General features: G+C 38.5%; 5 protein-coding genes across 5 annotated transcripts in view; all 5 read right to left on the bottom strand.

The window, feature by feature from the left end:
- Nucleotides 1-709, bottom strand: part of CBG25683 — a gene marked incomplete at both ends in the record, with an annotated part of 1,957 nt that extends 1,248 nt beyond the window's left edge. The window contains one exon of the mRNA XM_045242763.1: nt 629-709. Coding sequence (XP_045100366.1) covers nt 629-709 — 81 coding nt within the window. The remainder of the gene's footprint in view (nt 1-628) is intronic.
- A 578-nt stretch (nt 710-1,287) lies between these two features.
- CBG20925 lies at nt 1,288-5,908 on the bottom strand (the record flags this gene model as incomplete). Its single annotated transcript, XM_045242762.1, has 8 exons — nt 1,288-1,366; nt 1,689-1,995; nt 2,962-3,071; nt 3,454-3,663; nt 3,834-3,968; nt 4,017-4,187; nt 4,231-4,353; nt 5,673-5,908. The coding sequence occupies 8 exons, from the start codon at nt 5,906-5,908 to the stop codon at nt 1,288-1,290; spliced, it is 1,371 nt and encodes a 456-aa protein (XP_045097176.1).
- Nucleotides 5,909-6,183: 275 nt separating this feature from the next.
- Nucleotides 6,184-7,960, bottom strand: CBG20924 (the record flags this gene model as incomplete). The annotated part of the gene is made up of 2 exons (XM_002631677.1): nt 6,184-6,536; nt 7,753-7,960. 2 exons carry the CDS (start codon nt 7,958-7,960, stop codon nt 6,184-6,186), a joined length of 561 nt encoding a protein of 186 aa, XP_002631723.1.
- A 1,189-nt stretch (nt 7,961-9,149) lies between these two features.
- On the bottom strand, nt 9,150-12,303 carry Cbr-sinh-1 (the record flags this gene model as incomplete). Its single annotated transcript, XM_002631676.1, has 5 exons — nt 9,150-9,473; nt 9,516-9,766; nt 10,251-10,352; nt 10,419-11,035; nt 11,681-12,303. The coding sequence occupies 5 exons, from the start codon at nt 12,301-12,303 to the stop codon at nt 9,150-9,152; spliced, it is 1,917 nt and encodes a 638-aa protein (XP_002631722.1).
- Nucleotides 12,304-12,506: 203 nt separating this feature from the next.
- Cbr-rsr-2 overlaps nt 12,507-13,606 on the bottom strand; it is a gene marked incomplete at both ends in the record, with an annotated part of 1,998 nt that continues 898 nt past the window's right edge. Inside the window, 2 exons of the mRNA XM_045242761.1 lie at nt 12,507-12,716; nt 12,764-13,585. Of these exons, the coding sequence (XP_045097175.1) occupies nt 12,507-12,716; nt 12,764-13,585 (1,032 nt within the window). The remainder of the gene's footprint in view (nt 12,717-12,763; nt 13,586-13,606) is intronic.

Genomic DNA, 13,606 nt, shown 5'->3' with positions numbered 1-13,606 from the left:
TCTAGGTCTGTTTTACACCCTCCCAAATTTTCAAAATGATCGGAAACTTGACAGGCGAGTTCCGGACTCCTGAAAATGACCAAAAATCAGTTGAAAAAATAGGAAAAATCCGAAAATTTTTTACAAAATTTCGAAAATCTGAAATGTTACGAAATCTCAATTTTTACAGAATGACGAAAATTTTTAAAAGATCTCAAATTTTTAAAGTGATTGAAATTTTACAAAATTTTGAGAAATTTGAAAATTTTTCGATTGTTCAAAAATTTCCAAAAATTTGTAAAAATCCGCCTGTTTTTGAATTTTCATAAAATTTCAGATATCTCAAAAATTGTGCCAAATTGGTTTTTTTCAGATAAAAAGCCAATTTGTTGGATTTTCACCAAAAAATTTTTCCGGCTTGTCTGGCTTTGGTCGAAATTTTTCGCGATTTTCGAAATTTCGGAAAGTTTTAATATATCTTATTGACTGTTACTGTATCCCATCGTTCGGCCGCCCCAGCTTGTGCCACCATAGCTCAGCTGGTAGCGTCGCGGTACCCCCAGCGGTGGACCCACAAGTTCAATTCCTCGAGGGAAAATGTTTTTTGATGTCCTCTAAAGGAATAGGAGAACCCAATTTGATAACTTACCACTTCAGGAAGGCTTCGTCGCTGCTGATTCGGAGCAGATCTCGAACGTTGAAGAAGGACATGTTGACGGAGAGTAGACATGGTTGGGGGTTAGTTTATAGAGAGGGGTTAGTAAAAAAGGAGTGAATCTGACGAGGTTGGAGAATCTGGATCCCTTTATACCCTCTTATCAATGTTCCTAATCTATATGGAACGATTTGGAAGGAAGGAACACGTTTGAAATAGAACAGTTTGTTAAATTGGAAAAAATACACTATCCCAATTTCAGTAATCGCGAATGCAATACTTTACAAATCAAAATTACAGTAATCCATCCACATGTGAAACTAGAACAAACTACAGTAATCCATCCGAATGTGAAAGGAACGACTTAGAAGATGTAGATTTGAAAGTAATCCGAATATGAACTTGTTCAAATCAAAATTGCAATAATCAACAAAAATGTGGAACTTTTTTAAACTACAGTAATCCATCAGAATGTGGAAGGAACGGCTTGGAAGATGTAGATTTGAAAATTACAATAATCTAGTTACAGTAATCCTGTCCGATTCTGTTTATTTGAACAGAAACTACAGTAATCCGAATGTAGAAGAGGTTTGAAAAGTTTATTAGGCTGAAATTCAAAGAACAGAAAAAAAAGAAAAGAAATTGAGATTTTCTTAAATGGCAGGTTTTCGAATACAACAGAGATAACTGTCGGTGGTGGATGATGGAAGACAAGTGTAGCCGAATGGACAGCTGAAAAATTTTGTATAGGATTTTTTGTTTTCATTGTTTATAAGATTTTTTTTAGAATCATAGCTTTTTGGACTACGGTATGCCCTATGGTTCCGATGGACCGAAATTCCAAAGTTCCGAAAAGTTCGAATTCCGATATTCGGAAAATCGGACTTTCCAACTTTTCGGCAAATTCCGAAGATTCTGAAATTTTCGACTTTTCTAAAAATTCGGAACTTCGAAGTTTTGAAAATCCGAAACTTGTGAAATCGGAATCTTCCGAAATTCAGAATATTCGAAACTCGGAATTTCCGCCATTCCGAGCATCCCGGTCAAAACTCACTCCAAAGAGAACAGCGTCAGACACCGTTGAACTTCTTCGTTTCCATTTTTTGAGGGCATATAGGAAAATGGACACGAAGGCTGAGCAATGATTTCTTCTGGTTCTTCTGTTGACGTCGTCGTTGGAGCAGACGTTATCATTGGGATATGTGGTGGAAGAAGGCGATTTAATTGATTGGATTGGACTGAGCAACAGACGAAGACGTCGTCGATATCAGATTCCTGGCAAGTGTAGCCGGCACGAAGACAAGGGTCCCCGAGACGGAGACACATGTATGGGAGACCATTTTCCATTAGTGGACGGGAGTCTGCATCTTGGCAGTTTGGTCTGAAAATGCATTTCTGAATCCTGAATTCTTGAAAATCTGGAATCCTAGAGTCCTAGAATCCTAGAATCCTGGTAGCCTGAAATCCAAGAATCAAAGTATTTTCTAGAAATCCTGGATTCTAGGTTTCTAGGGTTCTATGATTCCAGAATTCTAAGATTCTTGATTTCTGGAATTTCTGAAATTAAAATTTAGTATTCCTAGAATTTAGGTTCCTAGAATCGTAGAATTCAAAAATCTAAGAATCCAAGAATCTTAAAATCCTAGAATCATTAAACCCTAGAATCCCAAATTCCCTGAAACCCGGAATCCCAGAATTCTAGGATCCTAGAATCCTGAGATCCCATGAGAGATTCTTGGAAACCCAGAATAATAAAATCCGAGAATCTTCAAATGTTAGATTCCCAGAAACCCAGAATCCTGGAATTCTGAAATGCTAGAATTCTGGAATCCTAGAATCCTGAAATCTTAGGATCCAAAAATCATGAATCCCAGGACTTCGAAACCCCAGGATCCCAGAATCTTTGAATCCTAGAATTCTAGAATCCAAGAGCCCTCGAATATCTTAGAGTTATGAAATGCTAGAATCCTGGACTCCTCGAATCCGGAAGTCCTAGAATCCCAAGATTTTGATATCTTAAAATCCCAGAATCCTAGAATCTAAGAATCCCAAAATTCTGAATTCTCGAAAAACTCACACAACTTCAAACGGAAATGGCTCCTGTGTGGTCGTCGTCGTTGTTGGGATCATTGTAGTCGTGGTGAAGAAGAATGGAGGGGGAATTAGAGTTTTTCGATTGCCCACTGAAAAACCTCATTTTGAACTATTGGTTTATTCAATTAGAATTATGGAACCCCAGAATCCTAAAACTTTAGAATCCTAGAATCCTTAAAATCCAGAATCCTAGAATCCTAGAATCGTAGAACCTTAAAAATCAGCGTTCTTACATCTTGATCGGTATCTTTTACAGCAAACATGAGCGGTTTTGTCTTTGTTGATCTCACAAAGTGCTCCTTGAGAGCACGCTGGAAATGCTGGGTCGCATTTTTCGCCGGTGCTGAAAATTAATTTTTCATAGTCGAATAGTACAAAATGGAGTTATGGATTTGGTTTATAATCCCAGAAAGTTCCAGACTAAACGAACAAGAAGTACCGTATTTCCACTAATGAAAGCCCACCCAACTTTGAGATCATTCATCTCGGTTCCTGTAAAATATGTCAAAAACATTTCAACTGATAAAGTATTTATCATAATATTGGCAACATTTTATCAGTTGACAGCTTTTTGATGTCTTTGATATTAACCGAGATAAATTGTCTCAAAGTTGACAGGATCAGGCCCTTCGATTACCGGTCTTACGGTACACAGACAGTCAAATTCGACCAAATCCTATAGTTTTTGTCGGTTCCCAAATTTGAGAATTTTTAACCAAACTCACCTTTGTCCTCCATCCCTGCAAACATATTCATTTCTCTTCACAAAACCAATAGTTTCATCTGGACAACACCACATCTCATTTTGAATTTCCGTGCATTTCTCATTTCTTAAACATCCCGCGGCACAAACAGATCTCGCTAATACTCCAGATGGACATCTAGCCATGGAACAACATACTCGAAGGCCAGATGGAGTCAAGGAGCATTCGTAGCTGAAATATATATATATAAGTCAAGGAGTCGTAGCGAGACCTGTATTTGAAGGACCGCCCCTTCTATTGTTCCAATGTACCTCCGGAGAGCCCTTCTACTACAGGAGCTCTTCTTTTTGACAAGGCCTTTCTGCTACAGGTTTTACAGTAGTTGAAAAATATAATGTTACCCCTTCCCACAAGGCTTCTTATCGCAGTCTCTCGGAACCATTCCATCCATAAGAACTTGACTTCCTGGACCACAGATATCATCGGAATTCTGACAGCAGACTTCTACGTTGCTCGTTCGAAACTTGGCACAGACTCTGAAAATATATGCTACAGTAATCCTACAGTAATCCCGTTCTCCTCACCCTTGCACACAATCCTTACAAAGTACCAGTGACTTCCCGTCATGGGCAACAATTGGATGAGATTTTGGGCATATTTGGGAGGAATCTGGCGGGAAAGACCTCACTGGCTTCTCGATTTTCATTGACATTGTAGAAATTGTGGCGACTTTGGATTTGGAAATTGGGAAACTTCTGGAACGGGGAACTTTTAAAAATAAATCGGACAAATACAAACTTTTCAATGTTGCTTTTTGACGAGCAGCAAATATGCATTCCATCTTGACTGCTCGAAACACACAGAGAATTTTCCGGACAGTTGTTTTTGACGTTTGGAAGACATGGAAAACCGGTGGAGGTTCTGGAAAATGAGAAGAAGTAGACACTCTAATAGAATGACCCCATTTTTCAGCTTTGAGCCAATTTATCTTGGCTCCTGTAAAAGGTAACAGTTATCAGTCAACCAATAAAATGTTTATCATAAGATCGTGAATATTTCGTCATTTTGACCACTATTTGATACTTTTCCCAGGAACTGAGATATATGGGCTCAAAATAGACGGTTGGAGGGCATTCTGTTACGGTATGGACATTTCTTAAATTGAAATCCTTGGAGGTCTACAAAAGTAATTCAAAATTTCCCTATTGTTCTGAAATTTTGTAAAAATACATAACAAAAAAAGAGCTCCGATTTTGTAGTTGACAACTGTTTTGTACAAATTTATACTAAAGAGATATGGAACCAAACCCAGCGAAAAGACTCTAATAGAGTGCCATCCAAGCCATCAACTTTAAGCCCATTTGTCTTATTTCTTGTGAGAGTTATCAAAAAGTGGTTAACAAATAAAGTGTTCATCATAATATCAAAAATATTTTATCAGTTGACAACTTTTTGATGTCTTTTACAGGAAGCTAGATAAATAGGCTCAAAGTTGAAAGTTTGGAGTAATTTTTTTAACGAGTGGATTTGGGAGCAGCGTCACTTCCAAGGTATTTGCTTGTCTTGAAAGAACCGGTACAAGAAAGTTCGCAAATAAAACATATCCTTTTTCTGAAACTTTCAGAAAAGTAGAACAGTTTTAACTTTTTTAGGCATTCAAAAATTACACAACGACAACTACCGTAACCTAAAACACTACCAAAATTGTTTATTTTTTGACCTTTTTTAAAGGAAGACTGGACGAAAAGGAGTGAAAAACCATGAATACGAAAAATACAACTATTTTTAGGTTACGGTAGTTGTAGTTGTGGGACCTTCTTATTTCTTTTACCGGAATGATAATTTTCAGGGACCTCCTCAAAAATTTCGTTTACTACAAAAATGAAAGTATTTTCTCGATTTTTCATGCAATTCTTCATAAATAGACTTACTTCCTTACTACCGTATTCGCTCTGATAGCCTTTCCTATACGCGCACTTCAAGCTCAATTATCTCGGTTTTCATGAAAGATATCAAAAAGTCGTTAACTGATAAAATATTGGTTAAATTATGATAAATAATTTAATAGTTGACCACTTTTTGGTATCTTTCATGGCAACCGAGATAATTAGGCTTAAAGTGCTAGTGTAGAGTGGGCATCTGTGTTAGAGCAGATACGGTAATTTGGTTACAAAAACAAAACTTATTTGAATTTATCATAGACTTTAAAGCTTAAAAATCACATTTTCGTACCAACTCACCTATAAGACGGATGCCTACACTGTGGAGGTGGTACACAACAGATTCCCTTATAACACATTGCTCCTAAAGGACACAAATTCGCACAAGTCTTTACAGTTTTCGAGCTGGTTAATGGTAGCTGACCAGTCGGACATAAATCCTTTAAATATTCATAAATTGGAGAAGCCAGAGCTTCTGAATTAATCCGATTAATTAGTAGTGCAATTATCAGAAGTGTTGCAACAGTGTTCTTCATTTCTGAATTTGTGTGAAATGACCCGAAGAAATGAGTGAAGGGGGAAAACACGAAGACGTGACGACGCCTTCTGTATCGGATGTTTATTTTAGCAGCCTGTTCAAACATTTTCACATACAGTAGTTCCCATTAAAGACACTTTTAGGCTAGTTTTCGAATTAGAAAGACCAGTTTATTGTTTCGATTGAATCCATAATTAATAACGAGATGATTAGGATGGTGACCATAAATAAAGGAAAAAAACCAAAAAAAATTAAAATTCTAGAATCTTCTCTCTACAACTCCTTCTTCTTTCCTTCTGGCTTCTTTGGCTTCAGCTTATCTCCTCTCTTTGTTTCTGGAATATCAACTCCGAAGTGTTTCAAAACATCTTTCATCGAGTTGAGGATATCAGCTGGAGATGAGTAGTAGTAGGCGTAGTTCTTGTATTCAGCCTTCTTGTTCTTGAATTCTGGAAGGAGGTCTCCATTCTTGTCGAGGAATAGAAGACGTGGAATGTATTTCCCATCTGGACGGTACTCCTCCTCGAATGGCTCATCGTCGTCTTCAGTGTTGACCATGACGAAGTGCTCGGAGAGCTTCTTGAAGGCTTTCTTGGCGTTGGATTGTTGGAATGTCTTTTTGAGGGCTGAAAATAAATTTTTTGAGTTAAAAGTTTCGAGTATTTCAAGTAGATTATAAATTACAAAAGTTCTAGAAAACTCCAAAAACAGAATTCCTTTTTTGAAATCCCGAATCCTATACAAAATCCGGAAAATTAAAATTTTTCAGTCGAAATCCCTCTACTTTGAAAAAAAATAGGATTAGTTTAAAATTTCTGTTAATTCACAAGTATGCCAAGCAAACAATCGAAGCTATAACTTTTATGCATACGCCGTAAAACCTGTAATAGAACCCCCCCCCCTCCCCACCGTCAACTTTGAGCTCAATTATCTCATTTCCTGTGAGAGATATCAAAAATTGGTCAACTGATAAAATATTTATCATAATATCGCCAACGTTTCATCAGTCGATAAATTTTTGATATATTTTGAAGGACGCGAGATAATGAATCTCAAAGCTGATCTTACAGTATTTCCTCTAATGGAAGCCTAAACCCACTTTGAGCTCAATTATCTCAGTACCTGTAAAAGATATCAAAAAGTTAACAACTGATAAAAAATTGTTGCTATTATTATAAAGATTTTATCAGTTCGCAGGTTTTTGGTACCTGGAACCGAGATAATTGAGCTCAAAGTAAATGGTTTGGGTTCTTTTAGACGAAGTACAGTAGTTCAAAATCTTCAGGCTTCCGATTTTGATAACTTTCAATTGAAAATCCGCAAGTCATAGACTATGAAATTCCTGAATCTTCAAGAGCTTGAGTTTTCAATTTAAATGAAATTTTTGAATTTGTGATTTTTGTCCATTTCTATACTTGAAAATTCGTATGTTTTCAGGATGCAGAATTCAATAGAAATTGAATGCTTGAAATTTTTTTATATTTCAAAAATTGTATTTTCTTGTCTAGACTACAGATACAAGACTCTAATTTTTCTTTTTTTTTCTCCAAAAACAAAAATCCGTTATTTTTCTCTTTTAATCCAAACTCCAAAGTCCAATATATTCGTTTTATGTCTGCCTGACGGGCGTTCCTCTTCTTTTTCTTCACCGCATTAATAAACGAAAGTGTGTCAAGGATGAATGAGAATTCCCGTGGAGAGAAGAATAAGACCAAGGAAATGACGGCCTTCTTGGAAGTTTTAGGCGATTTCACTATGAATCAGATGCAGGAATACAGTTTAGAAAATGCGCTCTATTTAGAAAAAGTTGTGAAAAGGTTACTGAAGGATTACTGTACTTACCCTTGCAAGCATGGCACCAAGACTTGTGAATCAACAAGAAGATTGGCTTATTGGTATCCAGAGCTGTTTCGATGGCATCCTCCCACTTAATCCACGCGATGTCGTCTCCGAATCCACGTGCCAACGGATTCTGGATGGAATCCTTGATTTTGTCGAAACTGGCGTAAGCCGTCGCACTCACAAGTGCCAAGAGGAGAAGAGATCTCATCTGGAACGTTGTTTTAGAATTCTTAGAAGGTGTTGAAAAACTAGAAGACGTTAGTTTAAAAGAAGTTACTTCAGAAGACATTTTTTTAATCCAAAAAAGGTCCACCCGAGGCAGCCAAGTTTGAGCTCATATATCTCGGTTACTAGGAGATATCAAAAAGTGGTCAACTGATAAAGTGTTGGCGATATTATGATAAACATTTTATCAGTTGACCACATTTTGTTATCTTTGACAGCAACTGAGATAAATGGGTTCAAAGTTAAAAAGTCGGCAGCCTGCCGCGTAACTCAGCCGGCTTGTTGACTTTGAGCCTCTATATCCCGGTTACTGTAGGAGATATCAAAAAATGGTCAACTGATAAAATATTGCTGATAATATGATAATCATTTTGCCAGTTAACAACTTTTCAATATCTTTTACAGTAACCGAGATAATTGAGATTAAAATTGGATGCATCTTTGACGTCTTCTAAGGAGACGTGGACCAACCAGCCAAGAGAAAAAAGAAAAATGAAAGGGAGAAGAAGAGGTGATATGGAAGATCAAGATATTGAGGTCGTTACTGCCGGACTGCAAAAAACGGTCAGGGTCATTTTGGAGGATAAGGCAGGAAGATAAGGATCGAGAGGATCAGAAATCAGATTACTGTAGATGATGATGCCGTGGATTTCTTTTTGGGTTACAGTTTTTGGTTCCTGCAGATCCACAAACCGACAAAACTGAAATTCAAAATTCAGATTTTCCGACAACTTCGAATTTTTAAAATTCGGAAGTAAAATTCAGAAGCTTCTAGAAAACGAATCCATAAAACCGGCATCTTATTTGGAGAATAAGGCGAAGAAAAGCATTCAAAAGTCGAAATGACCAATTCTCCCGATGTCTTCTTCCCTTTCTGATGAGTTGGAAGAAGGCGTCAGAACAGGTTCTCGAAACGAGAGACGCTACGTCTCTCGATATCCCACGATCTCTCGAAAAACGGAGAAGGAGGAAGAAAAAAAAAAGAAGTGAAGGATTGTAATGTACACGTCGACTAACAGGATGAGAGATACGGTAAAGTGTGATGCAGTGTGTGTCATTTATTAGTGAATGTTAATAAAGCAATTAGCATAAAGAGACATGGGGAAAGGGGAGCATTAGATACATATCACAGCAAACAATATACCTAAAACATCCTAAAAAATCTAGAAACTCTATTCCGACATTGACGACTTTCTTCCTTTCATCGTATTCATCAGAATCCTCGACATTCTCCGAATTTTTCCTCCACTTTTCGTCCCAGAAGAATTCGTATCCGATGGCGACAGAATCTCTCCACCTTCTGCACTCTCCATCAGTGCCAAATCAGCGCTGGCCGCAGGTGTTAATGCTCCATAGGAAGAATGAGAGAATGCTTTATAGATGGAGGCGTCACGGGCTTGGAGAATCGAATTCATTTGACTGTAGATTTCATCCACTTCTGGTTTGAACACAGTTTCCACTGTCACACTTCGCCACTTCTCCTCATTTTGATAGAGCTGGAATCAATGCTTATTTTGCTGCTTGATGAGCGCTCTTACCTTTGCCACGTGTCTCAAATTCCATTCATCGTCTCCGACCACCTTCTGAATCATTTCCTCACCCAACACCGGCAACCAGAAGATCGTAATTTGCCACGTGTCAACTCTTCCATCTTTGGCGTCTTTCAGTTGCACTCGGACTCCGCCCACATACTCCCACGGAACTTTTGTCTGTTTTTGATAGCCTTGCGGTAGGAACGCCGACTTGTTCACTTGATATTTGTCGACTTCGAAGCACGTCCAGCGGAGGACTGTAAAACAATTTCTGGTACAAAATCGAAGATGTGGCCATGGCCGAAGGTCCCACAACGACAACTACAGTAGCTTGAAAATGTTATTTTTTTAATTTAATTTCTGAATTTCTGGATTTCCAAATTTCCAAATTTCGGAATTTTCGAATTTTTTAAATTTTTGAATTTCCGAATTCCTGGATTTCTGAATTTCTAGATTTCTGGATTTCTGAAAGTCTGAATTTCTGAACCTTTTGATTTTCTGAATTTTCAAATTTCTGAATTTCAGGATTTTTGAATTTCTGGATTTTCGAATATCCGAATATCCGAATTTCTGAATTTCTCGATTCCTGGATTATTGGATTTTTGGATTTCTGCATATCTCAATTTCCGCATATCTGAAATTTTAAATTTTTGAGATTTCTGAATTTCGGTAATTCTGGATATCCGAATTTCTGAATTTTCAGGTTACTGTAGTTGTCGTTGTGGGACCTTTAAAACTAACTTAGTCTCGCTTTCCACTTTGGCTTGAATCTATGAACTCTTTGAACAATAAACGACGACAATTGACCACCTCCATCATTCCAAGTGACAGCAGGAGACGAAACTGAAGATCTTGATTTTTTAATACCTATACAACCCCTACCCCCCCCCCCCCTTCTCAAAAACTCACCTAAAGCCCCATTACTATCCTCCTTTGAAATCCCCGTTACACTAATTGGCCTTCTTTCCTCTTGCTCCATCACTGTTGGCAACGGAGTTGAAGGTCCCGCCGCGATCGGACTATTCGGCATTTTCAAGGTTAGCATTGCGCTCATTTGACGGCCATACCGCCCGCCACGTGGATGGAATCCAGCTCTGGAGCTGTTCTTCTGAATCATCACGAATTCCAGACACCTGGCACTGGAAATGCTTGCTTCTAGGTCTAATTTAACGTCGAAAGTATCGACGGCTTCTAGGAAATACTCCTTGATTTCTAGAATTCCCTCAATCGCCTCCTTTTCTTTCATCGTCTCTTCTCGTAGCCGAAATGCTTCATCTCTCAGCCATCGGAGGGGTTTCTCCATGTTATCCACCTCTATCACATACTGATCTTTGTCGACGAACCACACGGCTACTGCCTTTTTCTGTCGTTTCGCTCCTCCACGCTTCTTGACTCCGGAAACCAATCCAAGGCAGTTGAATCCAGTTTCAGAGACGAATTTCGAGCCTTCCATGGGTGGGAAATCGTCGTCGATGGTGTTTGTGTCCTCATCGGCCATGTAGAGATGGTAGTCTTCCACATTGCCACTGGAAAAAGTTGCTTTTTTTGGGACGCTTCTTAAATTTTTATTCATTTTGTATATCTAAAAAAAATCCATGTTTTTCGAGATATTTTTCAGGTTTAAACTCAGAATATCTCAAAAGCCTGAAAAAATCAATTTAGTTTATTGTTCCTTGATTTTCAGTGTTTTTTTAAAGTTTTTTTTCAGATTTTTTGAAATATTTGTCAATTTTTGCCTAGAAAATCTCGAAAAACATCGAAAAATCTGAAAAAAAACACTAAAAATCAATAAAAATTGAAACAAAAACAACAATTTCGTACTTGATTTTTGTTCTCGATTTTCAGTTTTTTCAGGTTTCCCGAGGGAGATATTATGGGAGGAAAATCAAAAATTCGACAACGAAACTTTCGTCAAAAAAAGGCAAAAATTAAAAAAAAAAACAAAATTTTTCAGATTTTCAGGTTTTTTTTCGAGATATTCAACTTCGTAAAAAATCGTTTTTCAATGCATTTTTCTCAATGAAGAATGTTTTGTTTTTCCTTCATTTTTATGTGAATCTACATGATTTTCTGCAGAAAATATGAAGCAATAAAAAGTGTAGAAAAGCTCAAAAACGCTGTGAGACGACCCTGTTTTAGCTTCATGAGCTTTCAGATTCACCGTTACTTACGGTAAAAACTCATCGAACATCAAAAAATGCTGTAACAACACATATCCAACGACTTCCCGGAATCTCGCCGACAACATTACTCTCATTTCTATCCTTCTCGGTTCCTCAGAACCCTTCGGAATCACAATAATCAGTTCCCGCGATGGATCTCTATCCGAAGCTCCATACTTTAAATATTGACCTAACGGATTATTCAAACTATCCGCATTCTCTTCCAGGTACTTTTCAACAACCGATTTCGCCTCTGGATCTCTATCTGGTAAGGGCCAAACGGTTTCCTGTTTCACAAATAGCTCATCAAGAGGTCCAGTGTAGAAATTATCCTTTTTCGACTCCTCTTTTATTTTCTCTGCTGTCCGAAGAGCTAGCGATTCGTTGATAACCTTCCGAGAGTGAATTGGCTCTTCATACAATGGGATCTCATAGATGTCATCGAAACCTCCGTTTTCCAGCACATGAAAACCTTCCTTTTTCTGCCTAAAATCCAGTGGAAGTCCTCCGGATCGGACCCTTCTTGATGGACTCATTAGAACTCTAGAGCACATGTTGTAGCCGTCGTCGTCTTCCATGCGCATCTCATGTCGGATCACATTCAGAAGCTCTTCCCTCTCAACGTGCCCCATTCTGTGAATTTTTGGAATTGTCTAGATTTTGAGAGGGGAAAATAAGGGGGACGATGATAACTCACTCTGCTGAAACAGGCTATAAACAATACAATTGATTCATCAATCAGAGATTCTTCATGAGGTGGCCGGGGAGTGTACAGTGGTACGCTTTCAAAGCAAAATCCTTAACAACCAAAAAAAAAAGAATAAATTAAAAACAATTAATCTGAATCCGACGACGAATCAGATGATGACGATGACGACGATCCGGAACCAGATCCAGAATCAGAAGAAGATGAGCTTGACGACGATGAGGATTCTCTTCGTTGTCTCTTCTTCCCCTTTTCAGGAGAACCATTTTGGACTTCAGCTTTCTTGGCTGGTGTCGCTTCAGAATCACTGAGAACCTCTTGCTTCACTTCGAACTCCTCCTGAAAAAAGAACTTAGAAAAATGAATAAAAATCTCAAGGTTCTTACCACTCTCGATTTCTTTGTGGCCACTCGATCCTCGTCATCAGATGAATCATAACGACGTCTTCTCTCCACACTTTTACTTCTTTCTCTATTATTGCCACGTCTTCTATCTGCACTTCTGGATCGTTCACGACGTTCAGCTCTTTCTGGAGATCTTCTACGACGATCTTCTCGATCAACGGATCTTCTACGCTCGTGTCGAGCAGGCGATTTTCTGCGATCTTCTCGAACTGGTGATCTTCTACGTTCCTCAGGAGATCTTCTGCGATCTTCTCGAACTGGTGATCTTCTACGTTCCTCAGGAGATCTTCTGCGCTCTGTTCTTTCTTCTGGAGATCTTCTACGCTCTTCCTGTGATCTTCTGCGCTCTGTTCTTCCTTCCGGAGACCTTCTACGGTCTCGACGCTCTTCTGGAGATTTTTTGCGATCTTGGCGTTCCTCTGGAGATCTTCTGCGATCTTGGTATACTTCTGGAGACCTTCTATGACGCTCGTCACGTCGATCTTCTCTGGATCTCTCTCTTCTTCTATCCCCACGATCATTACGTCTACTGTCGTCCCTTTTGGTCTCGGCACGCTTTCTTGTTTCTTCATCACTAGATTCTACCTCTTCCTTGATCTCTGAAGCTGCCAGAAGTTCCTTTTCTTTCCGTCTCAGCTTTTCTCGCTTCTCTTCTCTCTCCTTCAGCTTTCTCTTCTTCTCCTTGTTACGCTTCTTGCGACGCTTCTCCTTTTCATCCTCACTAGAAGAAGACGAGGATGAACTCTCCGAGTCCGAGTCAGAATCAGAAGACGAATCGGATGATGATGAGCTGGAATTCTTTCTCTTCCTCTTAGACTTCTTCGC

This window comes from Caenorhabditis briggsae, assembly GCF_000004555.2.
Source record: "Caenorhabditis briggsae complete genome, chrII, whole genome shotgun sequence".
Taxonomy (NCBI): domain Eukaryota; kingdom Metazoa; phylum Nematoda; class Chromadorea; order Rhabditida; family Rhabditidae; genus Caenorhabditis; species Caenorhabditis briggsae.
The sequence above is the reverse complement of the archived record's forward strand: the minus strand, read 5'-3'. Positions and strand labels throughout refer to the sequence as shown.